The sequence below is a fragment of the Drosophila mojavensis genome, unplaced genomic scaffold (genome assembly GCF_018153725.1).
Source record: "Drosophila mojavensis isolate 15081-1352.22 unplaced genomic scaffold, ASM1815372v1 contig_36, whole genome shotgun sequence".
NCBI classification, from domain to species: Eukaryota; Metazoa; Arthropoda; class Insecta; order Diptera; family Drosophilidae; genus Drosophila; species Drosophila mojavensis.
In genome coordinates this window covers 1809314-1827423 of record NW_025318858.1, presented here as the reverse complement: position 1 = coordinate 1827423, position 18110 = coordinate 1809314, and the positions used below count along the sequence as shown (strand labels likewise).

The following is an 18110-nucleotide window of genomic DNA, read 5'->3' as shown; positions in this document are numbered from 1 at the left end:
GTAAAGTAGGCAGCGAACAAGTGGTCAGCGGCAGTTGCCTAGCAGTTAGCAGCAGTCAAGGCCCCGACGGGCGCCGCCAATGTAATTAGAGAGCATTAGGATTAGGCTTACAAATTTCCAGCTGAAGGCCAACTGGCTAAAACAGGGCAGAGAGAAATTGAGAGGAAGGCATCCTGCATCCGGGGTATATCTGTGGGGAACCTGTAAAAACTTTTCACAAATAAATCAACTTTATGATGCGTAACAGCAGCAGCAAGGAGGAAGTGTAGGAATCAGATCCACAGCGACACCATTTAACTGACAATAGCCCGAGGCAAGGTGAAATACTTCCAGGATAACAATAAAAAATACGTTCCCCCACTTTAAAATGTGCTACAGATGCAGATACAGATACACAGATACAGATACAGTTACAGTTACAGATACAGATACAGATACAGATACACAGATACAGATACAGTTACAGTTACAGATACAGATACAGATACAGATACAGATACAGATACAGATACAGATACAGATACAGATACAGATACAGATACAGATACAGATACAGATACAGATACAGATACAGATACAGATACAGATACAGATACAGATACAGATACAGATACAGATACAGATACAGATACAGATACAGATACAGATACAGATACAGATACAGATACAGATACAGATACAGATACAGATACAGATACAGATACAGATACAGATACAGATACAGATACAGATACAGATACAGATACAGATACAGATACAGATACAGATACAGATACAGATACAGATACAGATACAGATACAGATACAGATACAGATACAGATACAGATACAGATACAGATACAGATACAGATACAGATACAGATACAGATACAGATACAGATACAGATACAGATACAGATACAGATACAGATACAGATACAGATACAGATACAGATACAGATACAGATACAGATACAGATACAGATACAGATACAGATACAGATACAGATACAGATACAGATACAGATACAGATACAGATACAGATACAGATACAGATACAGATACAGATACAGATACAGATACAGATACAGATACAGATACAGATACAGATACAGATACAGATACAGATACAGATACAGATACAGATACAGATACAGATACAGATACAGATACAGATACAGATACAGATACAGATACAGATACAGATACAGATACAGATACAGATACAGATACAGATACAGATACAGATACAGATACAGATACAGATACAGATACAGATACACAGATACAGATACACAGATACAGATACACAGATACAGATACACAGATACAGATACACAGATACAGATACACAGATACACAGATACACAGATACACAGATACAGATACAGATACAGATACAGATACAGATACTTAAAGTAAAGTCTCAGTGCATTTCATGTTGAACAATAATTTAATGAACATCTCAGGCGATAAGCTTCTCTTCCCTTCTCTTCTCTTCTTCACTTTCTTCCCTGCCCCACTTCTTTCTCTTCCTCTTCTTCTTCACGGCTTCTGCTTCCGCCAATGACAACTTAAATTGATGAGGCGTCAGCATCAGACGCGCATTTCCATGCAGTTTTCTAAGCACGCGAAGAGCCAAGATGAAAATGCGCCCCTGTTCGCTTCTCTCCTCTCCTTACCGCTCCTCCTCCCCCTCAGCACGCCTCCACACTGGATTGGCAATTGGCGTAGAGCGACGCGACAAACCCGCAAAATCTAATTTGGCCCAAACCACCAAAGCAATTAAAGTTGCCAAGCGGACGAACGGTGTGAACCACTCAAATCGACTATGCGAGTGTGCGACTGTGCCAGTCTGTGTGTGTGTGTGTCTGTGTGAGTGTGATGGTCAATAAATACACTTCACATTTGCACGAAAATTTACCGTTGATTTACGCGTATTCTGCATTCGCTCAATTTGGCCAACAAATGCGACGCGTTTTAATTAATTTTCACACAACCGAAAAAATTTGTGTCCTTCAAAAAAAAAAAAATTCTTTTATATCTTTGCACCTGTTGGGCGTACCCAACAATGTGATACCTGTTCAGAGAGTCAAGTGTAGAAGGGGGATATAAATGTAGAGAAATATATATATATATAGAGAGAGAGAGAGAGAGGGAGAGTAGGAGTGAGATTGTGAGTGAAGATATAGGGATATAAATGTAGCAGGAGATAGAGAGAGGGAGAGTGGGAGTGACAATGAGAATGAGATTGTGAGAAAGATCAAAAGAGGAAAGGGAATACCACAGAGAGGAGAACTGCATCTTTTTCAAAGGCATAGAAAGACAGATAAAGGAATGGAGAAAACAATAAAGAAGAAAATACAGTAGAGCAGAGACATAGAAGAATGTAAAAAGAAAAGGAGAGATAATGACAGAGAGAAGTAAAATGAAACATATATATAAAGCATATATAAAATAGACAAATAGATACCGAGAGAAAGAGAAGTAGATCGAAAAAAAAAATTGAGAACTAGGAAGTCACAAAGGATGCAAGAGAGAAATAGAGGAGAGAGAGAGAGAGAGAGACGAACAAAAATAAAAAGATAGAGGGAATAATAATAAGATATTAAATACATTAATTATAAATATGTCGGATATTTCTGCAGATTAGATAATTTTGTGGAGTGCAGCGTGTTCCTGCACTGTTGCCCTTCTTCCTCTTGCTAATCAACTCAATACTATGCATGAACCGATATATCGATAAGATATTCCATTCGAATAATACTATCATCTCCGACAAATACATGTGATCAAAGAGATGAAAATAAACGAAAGGATAGATAGTTATAAAGAGCTTACATAAAGATGGAAGTAGACACAGGAAAGAGAGAAAGAGAGATACAAAATGCCAATTTCCAACTTTTACTACTTTGCATTCAGAACTGATCAATGCCAATATGCCCCACTGCACTGACTGAGCGGGTATATAAACCTTTTTTTTTTTTTGGGGAGTCTGCATACAAATTACAATGCATGTGGCCAAATAATTTGCACAAACTGGGCTTACGTCCACGTTCGTTCATGCCTCTTGCCTCCTGTCCCTTGCCACATGCTGCATGCTGCATGCTGCATGCCCCAACCAGTTGCTGCTGGTGGCATATTGGGGCTAAAATGCGGCTGCAATGCCGCAAATGCTCAGCCACGGTCATAATTTAAAACAATTTCAAATTGCCAGCAATCGCGAGCTGCTCGCTGCTTTATTTCGTTTCGTTTCGTTTCATTTCAGTTTCTATTTCAGTTTTTTGCTTCCATTTCTCGATTTCATCTATATTTCGGATTTATTTGTACCTTGCTTTCGTTGCGTGCTTCTCGCCTCAAAGCAGGCGATGCAATTATAAAGCAAACTATTAGACTACGATTATCATATACCCTGTAAAATATGTATCTACTTTTTTGAATCTCGTTCTTCCTCCATCGATCTCTATTTTCCTCTCGCTTTGATTGTCTCACGCACTCTCTCTCTCCCTCTCGCTCTCTTACTTGGTCTTGGTCGCGTTGACAGATTGACAGAGCGAGAGAGATATATATTTTCCATCTGTCTTTCTTACTTTCTCTCTCGCTCTGTCAATCTGTCAATCTCTCCCTCTAAACGTTTTACTTCTCTCTCTCTCTCTCTCCCTCTCTCTCTCTCTCTCTCTCTCTCTCTCTCTCTCTCTCTCTCTCTCTCTCTCTCTCTCTCTCTCTCCCTCTCTCCCTCTCTCTCTCTCTCTGTCTCTCTCTCTCTATCTTCTCTACATTTTTAGTTACAGTATTAACTCTTCACCACATTTCTCTCTGTCTCTCTCTCTCTCTCTCTCTCTCGCACTCTCTCGCTGTCTGTCCTCCAATATTTTGTATTTTCTGCATTCGCTACACAACCATAACGGCAAGTTAACTTTGTATCTGGGCGGCTGCCACGCCCACTTTTAAACGCTCTAAGCATCGCTGCAGCGACCAACGGCCGGCCATCAGCTGTCGCAAGTCCCTGGTGCGCGTTCGACTCGCTTCAGCTAGCCCGTTGTTTGTTTTAACGATATTAACCGCGTGGATAGTCAGCCATTGGTCACGCCCATAACGCCCAATGTAATAAAACTATAAAGCGCGCCGGCTGGAGATGGGCGCGTGTTGCCCACTAGCTGTTTATAGAGGGGCTAATTGAGAGAATCAGAGTATAGCTGACAGAGATTCAAGTCAGGCTGCATCGCAGCTAGAAAACTGTTTCAAAAATGAAATCCCTTATATATACATATATATAATGTATGGGCAAACTGAATGGCATGCGATAGTTAAGTTATGAGCGCTCACGCGCTCATCAATAGTTTACTGTAATGGCCGACGGGCGACTCGAGCGCCATCTGTTGGCTGCACGCCGAGGCGCTGTTTTGCAGATGTCAATGTTGTTGTTTTAGTTGTTGTATTTACTGCAATTGTTGTTGTTGTTGCTGTTGTTGCTGTTGTTGCTGTTGTTGCTGTTGTCGTCATTGTCGCTTTGCACATTGCATTTTATTGACCATAACTGACTTTGTCATTGTATATCCCAGAGCTGAAGGCGAAGACGCGACTGGGTGAGGAGCGTCAGGGGCGGGGCGATGCGGGGGCGGAAAGGATATCCATTCAACAGCGTAGACGATGCTACAGCAGCTGTTTGGCCATGTTTCCTGTTGGTTGTTGCATGTTGTTGCTGTTGTTGCTGTTGTTGTTGTTGCTGTTGTTGTCGTCTGGCTGCTCCCGTCTCATTGCTCATACGCCGCGTGGCCGCGTTTTTCGCGTTGTCATCAACAGCAGCAGCAGCAGCAGCAGCAAAAGCAGCAGCAGCAACAACATTTGCTTGCTACGTCCGCAGGAGAAAGCGAGGCTCATGTGAAACATTGTTGTGTAGAATACCCTGTAATAATTGCCAAATGCGAATAGGAGCATTCCGAAAACTAACAATGTCTGTATATCAAAATGAAAATATTCTAGCATTGACTCCGAAGACTCCGAATGTGAACAGTTAGTAATAAGATATTTTTATATACAATATTATATAGTAATACGAATATTTAAAGAGCTTTCCGAATACTTTGAATATCTGTCTATTTGAATGGAAACATTTCCAGGGCATATACACTGACTCCGAAAATTCCAAATGTCCCATAATCCTAGCCTAATCTCCCTAGCTCTTTCTGTACGATTATGAAAACTTTCTATGAATTCCGAAAGCTATCCATTTGCAAATAGACCTTAGCTTTCTTTGATCTTCCTTTGCAGGGCATCTGCTAGTCGCTCATTGCCAACTCAAATACTCTATCCTGTTTTTGTTGCACCTGTGCAGCACGCGCACGTGTTGTAGCCGAGCTTAGCAGCTTTAGCTGCCTTCTGGCATTAAACTTTGTATGTGCTCCTGCTCCTGCTGCTCCTGCTCCTGCTGCTTCTCCTGCTGCTGCTGCTGTTGCTGTTGCAGCTCTGATGATTTTGTTAACTTTGCTAGCAGTTTATCGTGCGTCTTGCAATTTGTCAAACAATGTGTCACATGGCTTCAGAGCCACCCCTGAAGCTGTCCCCCGCCCCCTTCATGCGCCCCTGCCTCTGCCTCTGCCTCTGCCTCAACTGACTGCGTGTTGCACATTAATTAAATGACTTTCAACTTTTGTGTGGATTTTGCATGCATTTTGCATTAGACAAATTAATATGAAAATCTCCCGGCGCTTGGCTAATTAAGCCACTTGTTAGTCTGCCTCGTTTCAAATGAGGCACACACTTTACAACTGTGCTACGTGCCACGAGACGCATATACATCAACTGGCTGCTCCCCCTGCTCCTCCTCCTCCTCATCAGCTAATCCCACATGAGCTCGTCAAAGTTCCCCCCGAAAAAGAAAATAAAAATAAAAAACTGCACTCGCAATTCAAGTCGAGTCGCGTCGCTCGCCTTATCAGCGCCATAAACGGCTTATCAACAACAACAACAACACCAACATTTCATACACTCAATTGACACACTCGTGACCCACAGAGAGCAAACAAGCTCTGGCTCTGGAAAAAAAAGTGCGAAAAAATAAACAATTATCAAATGGAGACCGAAATCGGAGAGGCCAAAAAATTAGCACTCGCTAAAGAGCAAAAGCAGAAGAGTGCAAAGCAGACTGCCCAAATACCCTACAAAGTTTCCAAGTTTTGAGCGTATTTGCTTCGATTTGGAATAATATTTAAACAACATTATTGAAATCCATCCTTTTCTATATAATATTACTTACTTTTGTAACGGTAACAAGTTTTATTATTATCTCACTTGGAATTTGGCTCATTCCATCAATCAGTCAATGACTTTGAAATAATTTACCTAAGTAAGGTATAGTTATATAGTTGATAATGTTAGAATTTTTTATCAGTCAATCAACTCAACCAATTCTATATAAACAGATTCTTATTTTATTCTACTTCTATACTGTTCTAAAGTTATACTATATTCCTTATCAATCAATCAATCAAAATGTTTATTTATATATACATTGATTACAACAAAATAACATTAGAAAAAAAAAATAGTCTAATATTGCAATTACCGTTAAGTTCTTATCAATCGTTCCGTCAATCAATTCAAGAATTTTTGTATAAATATATTGTTATATTACCCTACGTCAACGCAAAACTTATCTAATTTGGCTCAGCCGATCTATATGACGACTTTTAAAGCACATTGCTTATCAATAAAACAACTTTCACTTCTGCATATAAATAGATAAGGAAACAATTAAACAAAAGAAAGAGCTTTTATCTAAATAGCTTTCGAGTCTTATAAACTACATTGTTATATAACATAGATTATCAATCAAGCAATCAATCAATTGTGCTACTTTCAAAAATAATACAGTAGATTTTATAACAGTGTTGTATAACGTTGTCAGTCACTTGAACTTTGTGCTTGAACTTTAATATTATAGAAGTCAGCTTAAAAGTGAATATAATAGAATTATCACAGTTTTATATAGCTCTCTTAACAGGCATTCAATAAGTCAAACAATATTTCTCGCATTCACAGGCAATGTAATCCACCCGATAATTTCCATATGACCCTCGTTTTATTTATAGCGCCTACAATCGTCGGTTATTCACCAACTTTTTTATTCCCCCATTTTTATCAATTCGATAAACATAAAAAAAACCCGTACAATCAAGCTGACCACTAGAACAATGAGAGAATCGCGAGACGAACAACAAACAGCAGCAACAATGATTGTGCCGTGCGCTTAAACATTTTATCATCACTTAAGCAATGGGTAAATGGGATTTTATTTTTATATATTATGTACTCTTCGTGCCTATTTGCATTTGTCAATTCGTCCAAGCCCCCCTCTCCCTTCACATTGACCCTCACTGATAAGACTTGGGTTCGGCTATCAGTGTTAAAGTCTGAGGAGAGCTCATAAAAAAACGTTTGCGAATGTTTTTATGGCTGTGTTTGTGACTGGACAATGAGTCATTTAAAGCGTATAACACTTAGCCTGAGGTGAAGTCCAAAGCTCTAAATGCTAATTAGCTGCATGCATGGGCTATATAGACTAGAAGTTGCGCTACAGTGAGCATAGCATATGTAAATTAAAAGAATATTAATAATTAGTTTTAATTTTAATACAATCATATCATATGATAGCACACTTCAAACTAGAATCTGAATGTTTTCAAGTGTATTTTCATATTGCCTTCTTCACATTTGAAGTGCAGCGCATTTAAAGATTATAACAGCTTAAACATAAACGTTCCATAACAAACGCTCAGCTGTTATCGTTTACGCTCTCCCTCTCTCTTGTTATGCTGCGCTCTCAGCATTTTGCTTTCGCAATTCGCTGCGTTCACGGCGATTTGCCAGCAGCTTGATTTGCCTGCTCAGTGTGCCATCGATTTTTCCACTCGCCGCTTCGACAAATTCGCTGCTCGCCGCGCTGCCTTACTTGTTGTCCTAGGCCAAAGACCAGCTGACGGCGGCGAAAACTTCGACATCGGCTACCGCTACGCCGCTTCGGCTAACGTAACGCAGTGAACGAGGGCGCGCTTCGTGTTGTTTACGTGATGCATTTGACACAAACGCCACGTTTCTGACAGCTGCAGCGGTTGCAGTTGCAATTCGATTTTAATTTCTCTTGTGTGCCGCATTTTGTTGCAAATTTATTAAACAATTTCCTAGTGTTTTGCAATGCGAAAACGCAAACGTAGAGAAAAACGCGTCGTGATAAGCAGAAATCAAATCAAAGCTCTATGCATTTAAGCAAGGCGTTGCGGCAGTGAGTGAGTGAGTGAGTGAGAGAAAGAGCGCGTGAGAGCGGAAATTGAGGCTGTCACGAACTTGCCGCATTAGCACAAAGCAAAACGCAACAACGACTATAACAATAACAAAAACAATTAAGAGAGCAGGAGCAATAAGAAGGCGAAACTGAGAAACAGATTTGTATAAATTGCAGCGGAAGTGCGACTGAGGTTTGTAACAGCCAGCTTATGTTTGTGTGTGAGTGAGTGAATGTTACGTATGTGTGTGTGCGTGTGTGTGTGTGCTTTCACTTTCGCTTTCGTTACAGCAAATTGCACTAAATTGCGCTTTTGACACAATTTAGCTCAAGTGTTTGCGTCATTATTTCTCACTCTCTTCCTCCCTCCCTCCCGCGCTCTCGCTCTCTCTTGTTATAATTGAAAACTGATTTAAGCAAAGGACACACACACACACACACACACAAATGCACACATATATACAAATATGCCTCTCATTATGCAGCGCGCGTGACTCACTGTGGGCGATCCTTGCCGCCCGTCCATTTTTGTTGCCGTGTCCAGGACAACCAACAAAAACAAATTTATGGCCAACAATTAATTTTAAGCTACAAAATTTTTGAACAAACGCCGCGCCATGCCACGCCCTATGCCGCCCCGCCCAAGTATTTCAATTAGTATGAAAAAAATACATATATACTTGGGCGATAAAAAATATTGTTGCTAATTTGTTTTATTATTGTGATTTATGTTGACGCCGTGCAAAACGGCGAGAGCGAAACAGAGAGGAAGCGAAAGAAAGAGCAGCATAGAAATTACTTCTGAGAAAAACGTGAAACGTGTTCTTTAAAAATTAGCTTCAATTAGAGCAAAATTTTATTGGCGAATATTTGAGTTACATTTTACAAATGTGTTTTTATTGTTGTTTCATTAGGATACAATCTCAAGTTCAATTAATCTACATATGTATAAAGCTATCTTTTATACACACTTTTGTAAAAGGCATTTGTTACTATATTTATAGGGCGCCAATTTCGTATTCTTTATTTTTGAAAGTATGAAAATTATATGAAAAATTGAATATTTTATATTTATTTTAATTAATACTATTTCTTTTTTAATAATATTTATTTTATAATATATATATTTTTATTATGTATTAAACAAAATTGTATTTTTTTTTTTTAAATTTATTTATAGTCGAATATTGTTATTTTATTTTATTTTTTATTGTTATTTTAATTTTATTTTATTATTATTATTATTTAATTTTTATTTTTTTGTCTATTTGCAAAAGAAATATTGTTAATATTGTTCATAAACAAAAAGTTTAGAGTCTTATCAGCTACCGATAAATCATGGAAAAGATATTTTTAAACTGATATTTTTTTGCAGATAATGATAAATATATATGAAACCTCTATCTATGTATACGTATATGTCTATATATTATATATCTATACGTATACGTACATATATTTCAGTTCAATGAACACCTTCTCTTAATATGATTAATTGTAGGGCTGGCTTTGCATATTTTGTTTTTGTTCAGTCATAAAAATAATATTGACTTCATGATGGTTCATTATAATCATACTTCCTGTTAAAAATTTTTGCCTGAAGTCTAATGCAATTTTTAATTTTTTTTTTTTTTTTTTTTTTTTTTAAGAAAAAGAATTTTTCAATTGTTTTTGTACTCTTACACAAGTTTTAAAAATTAAATAAATTTTTGCTACATTACTCAACAAAAAATTCTTTAAATATATACTCCATACATTTCTTATGGCTTTTAGAGCTTTTCAATTTTCAATTTGTTAAAAGCATTTCGCAAAAATGTTCTATTGGGTTCATCGATCAGAATGGCGGAAACCCTTGAAATGTGCTCAAACAAAACTGAAAACTGAAAACGGAAATCTGAAAACTGAAAACTGAAAAGCTTCAAAAATTTGTCGCTTTCAATGCTTTGGCTTTGGCCATTTGGGAATGAGAATTCGATTGTTGTTTAATGATCATTATTGAGGAGTCGTTGCTGCAGAGGACGCCACAGTTGTTAAAAGTAAAAGTTCAATTTGCAGCTTGTTGCAAGTTGCAAGTTGCGAGCTGCGAGCTGCGAGCTGCGTGCTGCAAGTTGCCAAAGCAACGACGTTGCGGTGGCCGCCAGCCAAAAAGTAGTCATAATATATATCACATATATATATACATAGATACCTATAGAAATCGAGACAGAACTTTTGCCTTACCTGAACTAATTCATTTCATATTTCTGCAACAGAAAAGTTTTTGTAGCAACAGCCAAAAAAAAAAAAAAAAAAAAAAAAAAGGGAAAAGTAGAAAATCAACCCAAACAATGCGGCTGATTGAAAACTTTTTTAATTGATTTTTGCAAAAGTTGCTTGCCTTACTCACTCTCTCTCTCTCTTTCTCTCTCTCTCTTTTGCAGTTGTGCCCTCCAAATCAAAGTCAGCCCAATCTTTTAGAGCCAGCTCCAATGGGCAATGCACATGGCCAGAATCGCGCAGCGGGCAGCGGCAGCTCGCCGCAGGCAACGGGCAGCTTGCTACGGCTGGCGGCGGGCGGACGCCACGGACCCGGCTGCATGCCACCTTTGGCGGCGCTGGAGGACAGACGCAGCAGCAGCAACAGCAGCCATCAGCAGGCGCGAGTTTTTAGCCGTTTTGTCAAGCAGAAACGGGATGTATTCCTGCAGGCCACTCCGCCGGTGTCGCCCGCATCGCTGCCCGCCTCGCCGCTAGCGGACTGGACTCCGCCGGATGTGGGCCACGGACAATTGAATGCCAGTGCCGAACAAATGGATTTTCGTAAGTCAATTTCAAAGTTCACCAACAATATTTGTTCAGTTTTTTCTGTTTTTGTTTTTGCTTTTGATTGCTATTACTCGACTCCTTCTTCTTCTTCTCCTGCTCCTCTTCCTCTTTTTTTTTATGTCGATGTCGAAATTCAGTTTGTCCGCAAATTTTATTTCAATTTTTGCTTTATTTTTTGAGTTCCTATTTCAATTGCCAATCCAGACAAATCATGGCTGTTGTTATATCCCCACCTAAGGCTGACTTGCGTATAACAGCTTGCCTTCAAGCTATGCCACAGTATAACATAAACTGCTGTTATACAAACTGATCTTAGTAGCTAATACATATTCTTGGATAAAACCCGTCGCTATTGTCATTGTCATTGTCATTGTCATTGTTATTGTCATTGTCATTGACATTGACATTGTCATTGTCATTGTCATTGTCATTGTCATTGTCATTGTCATTGTCATTGTCATTGTCATTGTCATTGTCATTGTCATTGTCATTGTCATTGTCATTGTCATTGTCATTGTCATTGTCATTGTCATTGTCATTGTCATTGTCATTGTCATTGACATTGACATTGTCATTGTCATTGTCATTGTCATTGTCATTGTCATTGTCATTGTCATTGTCATTGTCATTGTCATTGTCATTGTCATTGTCATTGTCATTGTCATTGTCATTGTCATTGTCATTGCCACTGCTATTGCCATTGTCCTTGTCATCCAATTCAAGGTACATCATACCCGATCTATCGCATCTATTTTATGCTATACTTCAATATGCCAAATTCTTCATTTTTTTGCATTGTGTTTCATTTTGAACTTTCGCTTCTGTTTTATTACACAGTTCGCTTGGCAGCCTGTAGCTCGCACTAAATCTGTGCACTTTTCTGTAATTCGTTCTATGTATCTCTCTCTCTCACTCTCTTTCTCCGTTCCACACACTAGCTCCGTCTCTTTCGCTCGTCTCGTTCTCTGCCGACAGTCGACAGACTTATTGCAATTTAAGCGTAGTTTAAATAAGAATTTTCGTGCAAGTTTTTTCGAAAATAGAAAAAGAAAAACGCACGAAGAACAAGGCCCAAAACTTTTCATCGAAGTTTTATGAAATTTTGTGCACCCTTCTCGTTTTTTTCTTGTTTTGTTCATGGCAGATATATCCCGCTCTGTACACCCTGAAAATCCCGCCAGCTGGCAATCCGCTTTTGTTGTTTCGCCAGCTCTCTTGACTGTTAGAAATTTCTCTGAGCTTTACTTTTCCGCTGGCGTTGTTTGCTTCTGCCATGGCTTACAGTACTTAAATATACACATATCTGCCCTCTCGCTCGCACACACACACACACGCTCTGCCTCTCCTGAGTAACTTTTCGAGTTCCCTACAGCCTGTTGGCACTCGAAACTTATTGGCATTTCGGCTGGCACAAATAATATCTTCACTTGCGCCTGTTCTCCCAGCAGCCAAAGTGAAATCAAAAATTTATAGATTTTAGTTATTCATGTGAAATCTTTAAGAGATGCTGACTTTAAAAAACACACGCACGCACATATATACCACACACATATATGTGAGAGTAAGTGCAAAATATATGAGCATGACTTTTGACTCTGCACTACAAAGCGGGCCACGTTCTCAATCATAACTCACACACATGGCACGCGCTCTCCCTCTCGCTCTCCCTGTCTCTCTCACACAGCCAGTGCAGCGACCCACTTCAAAAAGTCGACTCTGTCTATTAAGAAGAAGCGGAACAAAATATAAAAATAAAAACTCGCTGACTTAAAAAAAGAAGTCGCAGAAGAGGATGCAGAAGCTGCAAACTGTTCTAAAGCTTCGCATCCTTCGACGAGTCACAAACAAATTGAAATATAAGCGAAACGCATTGAGTTGATATCCTTATCGAGTCGAAGCTCTAATGCCCTTAATGGATGTTAGTTTCACGGTTGCATATGCGACTTATGAAATAGCCAATAAAAGACTGTTGAAATTCCCTTTAGATTGACTAGAGTTCATTAAAAAAATATTTTAGATCAATCCATTTTCCCCATATATACGAAATTTTAACGAAATTTGATTGTATTTGCAAGCTTTATTATTGAAATTAAAAAAGAACGAAAAAAAACTTTATTATATATACATATATAGAGACTTTATATAACTTATAGTTTCAATAAAATTTTAATGAGATTTTAATAATAATATTTTTAAGTGACAATAATAAGATTTTAATAATAATATTTGTAATAATGATTTTTATTTTATTTATTTATTTATTTATTTTTTTTTTTATTTATTTATTTATTTTTTATTTTATTTATTTTTTTTTATTTATTTATTTTATTTTTTTTTTTTTTGACTAGTATGTCTATTAAAAGTGTTCATTTTTATCAAAATAAAATTTTTAAAATATTTTATTTCTTTATTTTTAAAATTTTACACTAAAATTTTTATTTTTTTAAATCTATTTGGAGTTCTTAATTAATTCAGAATTTTCTGAAATTTGTTTGAGATTTAAAAATTAAAAATTTTCAATATTTTCAACAAATCTGCTTATGTGAAAAATTGCCCAATATTGTTAATTTGTAAATAGTTTCTTCTTATTAAAAACTTGTCTCTTCCCCTCTTTCCCTTTCAATTCGGATATTCTTCTTTTATTTATTTTTCCATAGGAATGAATCTCTCTTCGTTACCAAAAGAAAGTCATTAGAAGAGTATATTCTTAAGTCCAGCCCTGCCAGCTACTGCAATGTCACAAAGCACTTGCTCTAGTCACTCAAGCTGACACTGTAGGGTATAGAAATTGACGTTCAAAGCGCTCGCCGAGAATTCTGTGGCGCTGCTTTTGACTGTTTACAAAGAGTCGCGTTTTCAGCAGGAGAGAAAGGCTGCCAGATCGCGGGAATTTTGAAAGGTCACGGGTCGAGTGGGGAGGGGGTTAAGTGGGGATGGGGGTGGTGTTGGCTTGGCAGGCTGTTTGGGGCTCTGTATCAAAAGGCAATTGAAAAGGCGGCTGCATGGCTGCCATTGCAGCGACTCCAAAGTCCAAAATCAAATCAACGAAAAATTCTAAACGTGCCAAGGCGCGATTCACTGAGAGAGAGAGAGACAGCGAGAGGGGGGGGAAGAGGTAGACAGCGAACGGCTATCAAAAATTCTCTTTATAGCGTGAGATAACTGAGCTGCCACGCCCACACAGACAGAGAACCGCCTGCCGCCAACTGCCCCCCGCTCCGCATTCATTTCACATACACACAGCAAAAATTCGCTTCGTTTTGCTGCTGCTTCTTCTTCTTCTTCGCTTTTTTTCGGGAGCCTCTTTCAATGCATAAATTCATAATTCATATGGGGCCCCAAGCGAAACTCGGCAGAGCAAGCCTCCATTTGCAAAAATATAATAAAAAGCAGCTAGTGGGAGAGAGGGGGGTAGTGGGGTCAAGGGAAGGATGGAGAGGGGGAAGGGGTATAAATGCGCTCAGTTCGCTGTGGCTTAGTTTTCGGCGCCAACTGCAACCAAAACAACTACAACAACAACAACAACAACTGGCGACGTGCTCAATTAAGAGCCTATACACACACCAAGACACCCACACTCACACACACACCAATACACACACACATTATGTTGTGTACAAAAAAAAAGTTGGGCCTGGCACGTGGCGGGCCGCTAATATTTATGGCAATTAGTTTTAATAGTTTTCCTTGTAAACTTCTAACACTCCACGCTCTATCCCTCTCTCTCTCTCTCTCCTCCCTCTCACTCTGTCAGCTCGTTGCGGAGTTTTAACAACGGTTTAATGTTGTTAACAATAATTGTTTGTGTGTGTGTTATGGAATTTAATTTCAGACAACAATTTCGCTAGGGTTTTCCTCGCTCGACAACTTTCTGGGCGCCATTTTGAAAGAAATTTGCGAAAGTTATTTTTGGCATATGAATAATTTGCAAAGATGGTGATTATAAAGATGATAATAATGATAAGCGTAACGAAAATGGGCATGATGATGAGCCTAGTGATGAGGATGATGATAGTAGAGGTAGTGCTACATATATATTTATAAATTATTATAATTCATACTTCATTCAATCAAAAGTTCTACAATTTCGACAGCCCCCTAAAACTAGGCAATTACCAAACAACATTTTAAAGTTCTCAATGAATATTTGAATCAGATGTCAAAAAGTATGCAATGCTGATCAGCTTTGCATATATTATTATAAAGTACTAGAATAACATTGGGAAATTAAAGGGATCGCATTGTTCATTACTATCTGTCCGTTAAACTTAAACTCAAGTTATTCATTCTCTGGTTATTTTCAGTAAAGAGCAACGAACCAGCTCACAATACGAACTTGATTGCAATGAAAGCTCAATCCCTTCTCACGGCCTCTCCCGTTCCAATTCAATATACAAACAGCGCTTCCTGCTTATTTAAATTATAACAGATTATAACACTTAGCACAACTCATTGATTCATATATATTTATTCTTGTATTGATTCCAGTTGCTTTTGCTTGCTTTCGAAGCCCTTTGTTCATTTCGTGCACCGTTTAAATTACAGCTTTAAGCCGCCAACAACAAGCCCCCGAAATCGCTCTCACGCTAGCGCGCTCACCCGCTCGTTCGGTCTCACTCGCTCACGCTTTACACGCTCTCACGCGTCAGCTCAGCTTCGATTTCCAGGCTTCGCTCACATGTGCTGGCCCCTAGAAACCAGTTGCTCTTGTTGTTGTTAGTAACGCTTTGCACTTGCTGCCGCGCAGATCGTTCGAGTCGAAGTCGTCGTCGCCGTCGCCGTCGCCGCGGCTAATTGGAAAAATGTGTGTATGAAAAGTGAAAAGTTGTGTTAGAATCGACGCGTAAAGTGTTTTATTTTGCAATAACAAACGAAAATTGATACCCGAACGCGAAAGCGAACTCGAAAGGGCGAAGGCCAAAAAGCGAGAAGAAGAGTGAGTGATAAATGAAACAGTTTCGGTTTACCGTTGTTGCGTTTTGATGTCTTTGTTTTGCTTTACAAATCAAACAACAAATTTATTGCAACAACAACAATAAAAACAGAACAACAATGAAATGAAATGAAAGAAAAGTGACGCCGTCTTTTGGCATTCCCGTGGCCATTCCCGAAACTTCCCCCGTCCAACCTTCCCTCCGCCTGCTCAGCCATAACCAAAAACCAGTTTTCGAGCTGTGCCCCTCGCTTTTGTTTTGTTTTTGTTTGCTTTACTTTTTACATTTCCCTTTTTATTTTTTATTTTCTTTCTGCTCATTTGTCATTATGTTTAACCTTTCGCTTTTGAGTTCATTTTCCATATGGATTTTCATAAATCTTTTTGCGTTATGGTTTACAGTTTACGTTTTGTTTGGCCTATTCCAATGAGAGCACGCACTCGCCGCGCTCTCAATCTCACCCGCTCTCTCAGTCGCTCTTGTGCCGCCTTCCAGTGGCGTATTGTTTCAATTTACTTTTATTTATTTTTGTTATATTTTACACATGTCGCGGTTTTCTCAATGAGCCGCAAACCATAAATCAACGGCACTTTTTTTTCTATATATATATAAATTAATTTCTTTGCTATTTCAATTGAAATATTTTTGAGCACTTAGCTCATCTATCTCTATCTCTCTTTCTTTTGATTCTTCTTCGTGTTCTTCTGTGCTGCCAGATGACGTCGTCAGCCTGGACTACAACAGCGACTCCACTGAGTTTCACAACTGCAGCAGCGACGATTGCTGCTATGCATCGACCAACACATTGACGCAGCCAGAAGAGCAGTCAGCGTCACAGTCAGCTGCGCAGCAGCAGCATCGGCAGCGTCTGCACTCCCTTTCCATGACTTCTTCTACATCTGCTTCTACTTCTTCATCTTCCAGCAATGATTCTGATTCGCTCTTTGGTAACTAAGCACAAATGAGTCTTAATTCTTATTTGACTTGCGCATGTCTGCTAAGAGAGTTAGTCTTATTAGAATTGCTGTGACGTGATCAACAAATTGTGATTCTAATTGAGTTAAAATTGTTTTGTTGTAGTAATTGATCATATATGTAAGTCTAATGATCCTTAGTCTTAATCGATATTCCCAAAGTATTCTTATAAAAAGTTCTTATAAGACAATCGACAATATTTGTGCAATTACTAATTGGATAGCTTCTTAAAATATATTCTTATAAGATTTTCAGTTACATGGGGCTCGACTTAGATTATGTGCTTATAAGAATCTTATAGAAATTCGAATTGAAAGTTTCTTAAATTGTATGCTCCTCGTATTGGAAATATTCAAATTGAATTGTATCTTTCCTCATTAAAAATGACTTCTATGTATATTTGTTAATCTATAAAAGACATTCATAACTATATTTACTAACTGATTCGATTTTTCTATTTTAGATCTCAACAATAAGGAGTTAATAGAGCTGAAGCGTCGCTGTCGTGCTGATAAGATCGCCGGCTTGAGCTTGAGTCGCATCACATACCTGAGCATCGCCCATGAATCGGAGCCAGATCCGGAGCAGGCGCTCGAAGCGGGGCTGTTGCATACGGAGCTGTTGATTACGCCGGAGAGTTCGCCGGATGAGCGGATGGCACTGCAGCTGGGCAAGAAGCTCGCCCAGGTGCTGGGCAGCAGCTCGGCCTCGCCCACGCCCACGCCCCCCGGCTCGATCACGGAAGCCAATATGATGCCCGTGGGCGTGGCAGCGGGATCTGTTGCGATTTCCACGCCCCGTGTCGATTCGCCCCTGGGCAATGGGGGCGAGCTGTTCAACATATCCAAGGCCAAGAAAGTGGAGCTGCAGAATCTGTCGTCACGTTTCACAGCCGCCGTCAGCCCAGCCTCGACGCCCACAAATCTAACGGATGTGGGCGTGGCAGCGACAGGTGAGTCCCCCGTTTGGCCTTCGCGCGTTTATTTGCCCATTTCACATTCCGGGCCGAGATCTGGCGGCATTTAAAGTCACGTGAGGGTCGCCTCATCTCCGGTTTCCCCCATTACAAACGCATTAGCCGGAGTGGGCGCAAGGGACGGCGGTAGGATGGGGGGCGTGTCTGATACCAGAGCA

At 39.3% G+C, this 18110-nt stretch overlaps 1 protein-coding gene across 2 annotated transcripts in view; it reads left to right on the top strand.

The window, feature by feature from the left end:
- Positions 1-18110, top strand: part of LOC6575748 (protein cappuccino) — a 44880-nt gene that overhangs the window by 2956 nt on the left and 23814 nt on the right. Inside the window, exons 2-3 of one of the 2 annotated variants that reach the window (XM_032729468.2) lie at positions 10683-11061; positions 17440-17928. In XM_032729468.2, coding sequence (XP_032585359.2) covers positions 10683-11061; positions 17440-17928 — 868 coding nt within the window. Of the gene's footprint in view, positions 1-10682; positions 11062-17439; positions 17929-18110 lie in introns of those variants that run through there. The other variant, XM_032729469.2, reaches the window with a different exon arrangement.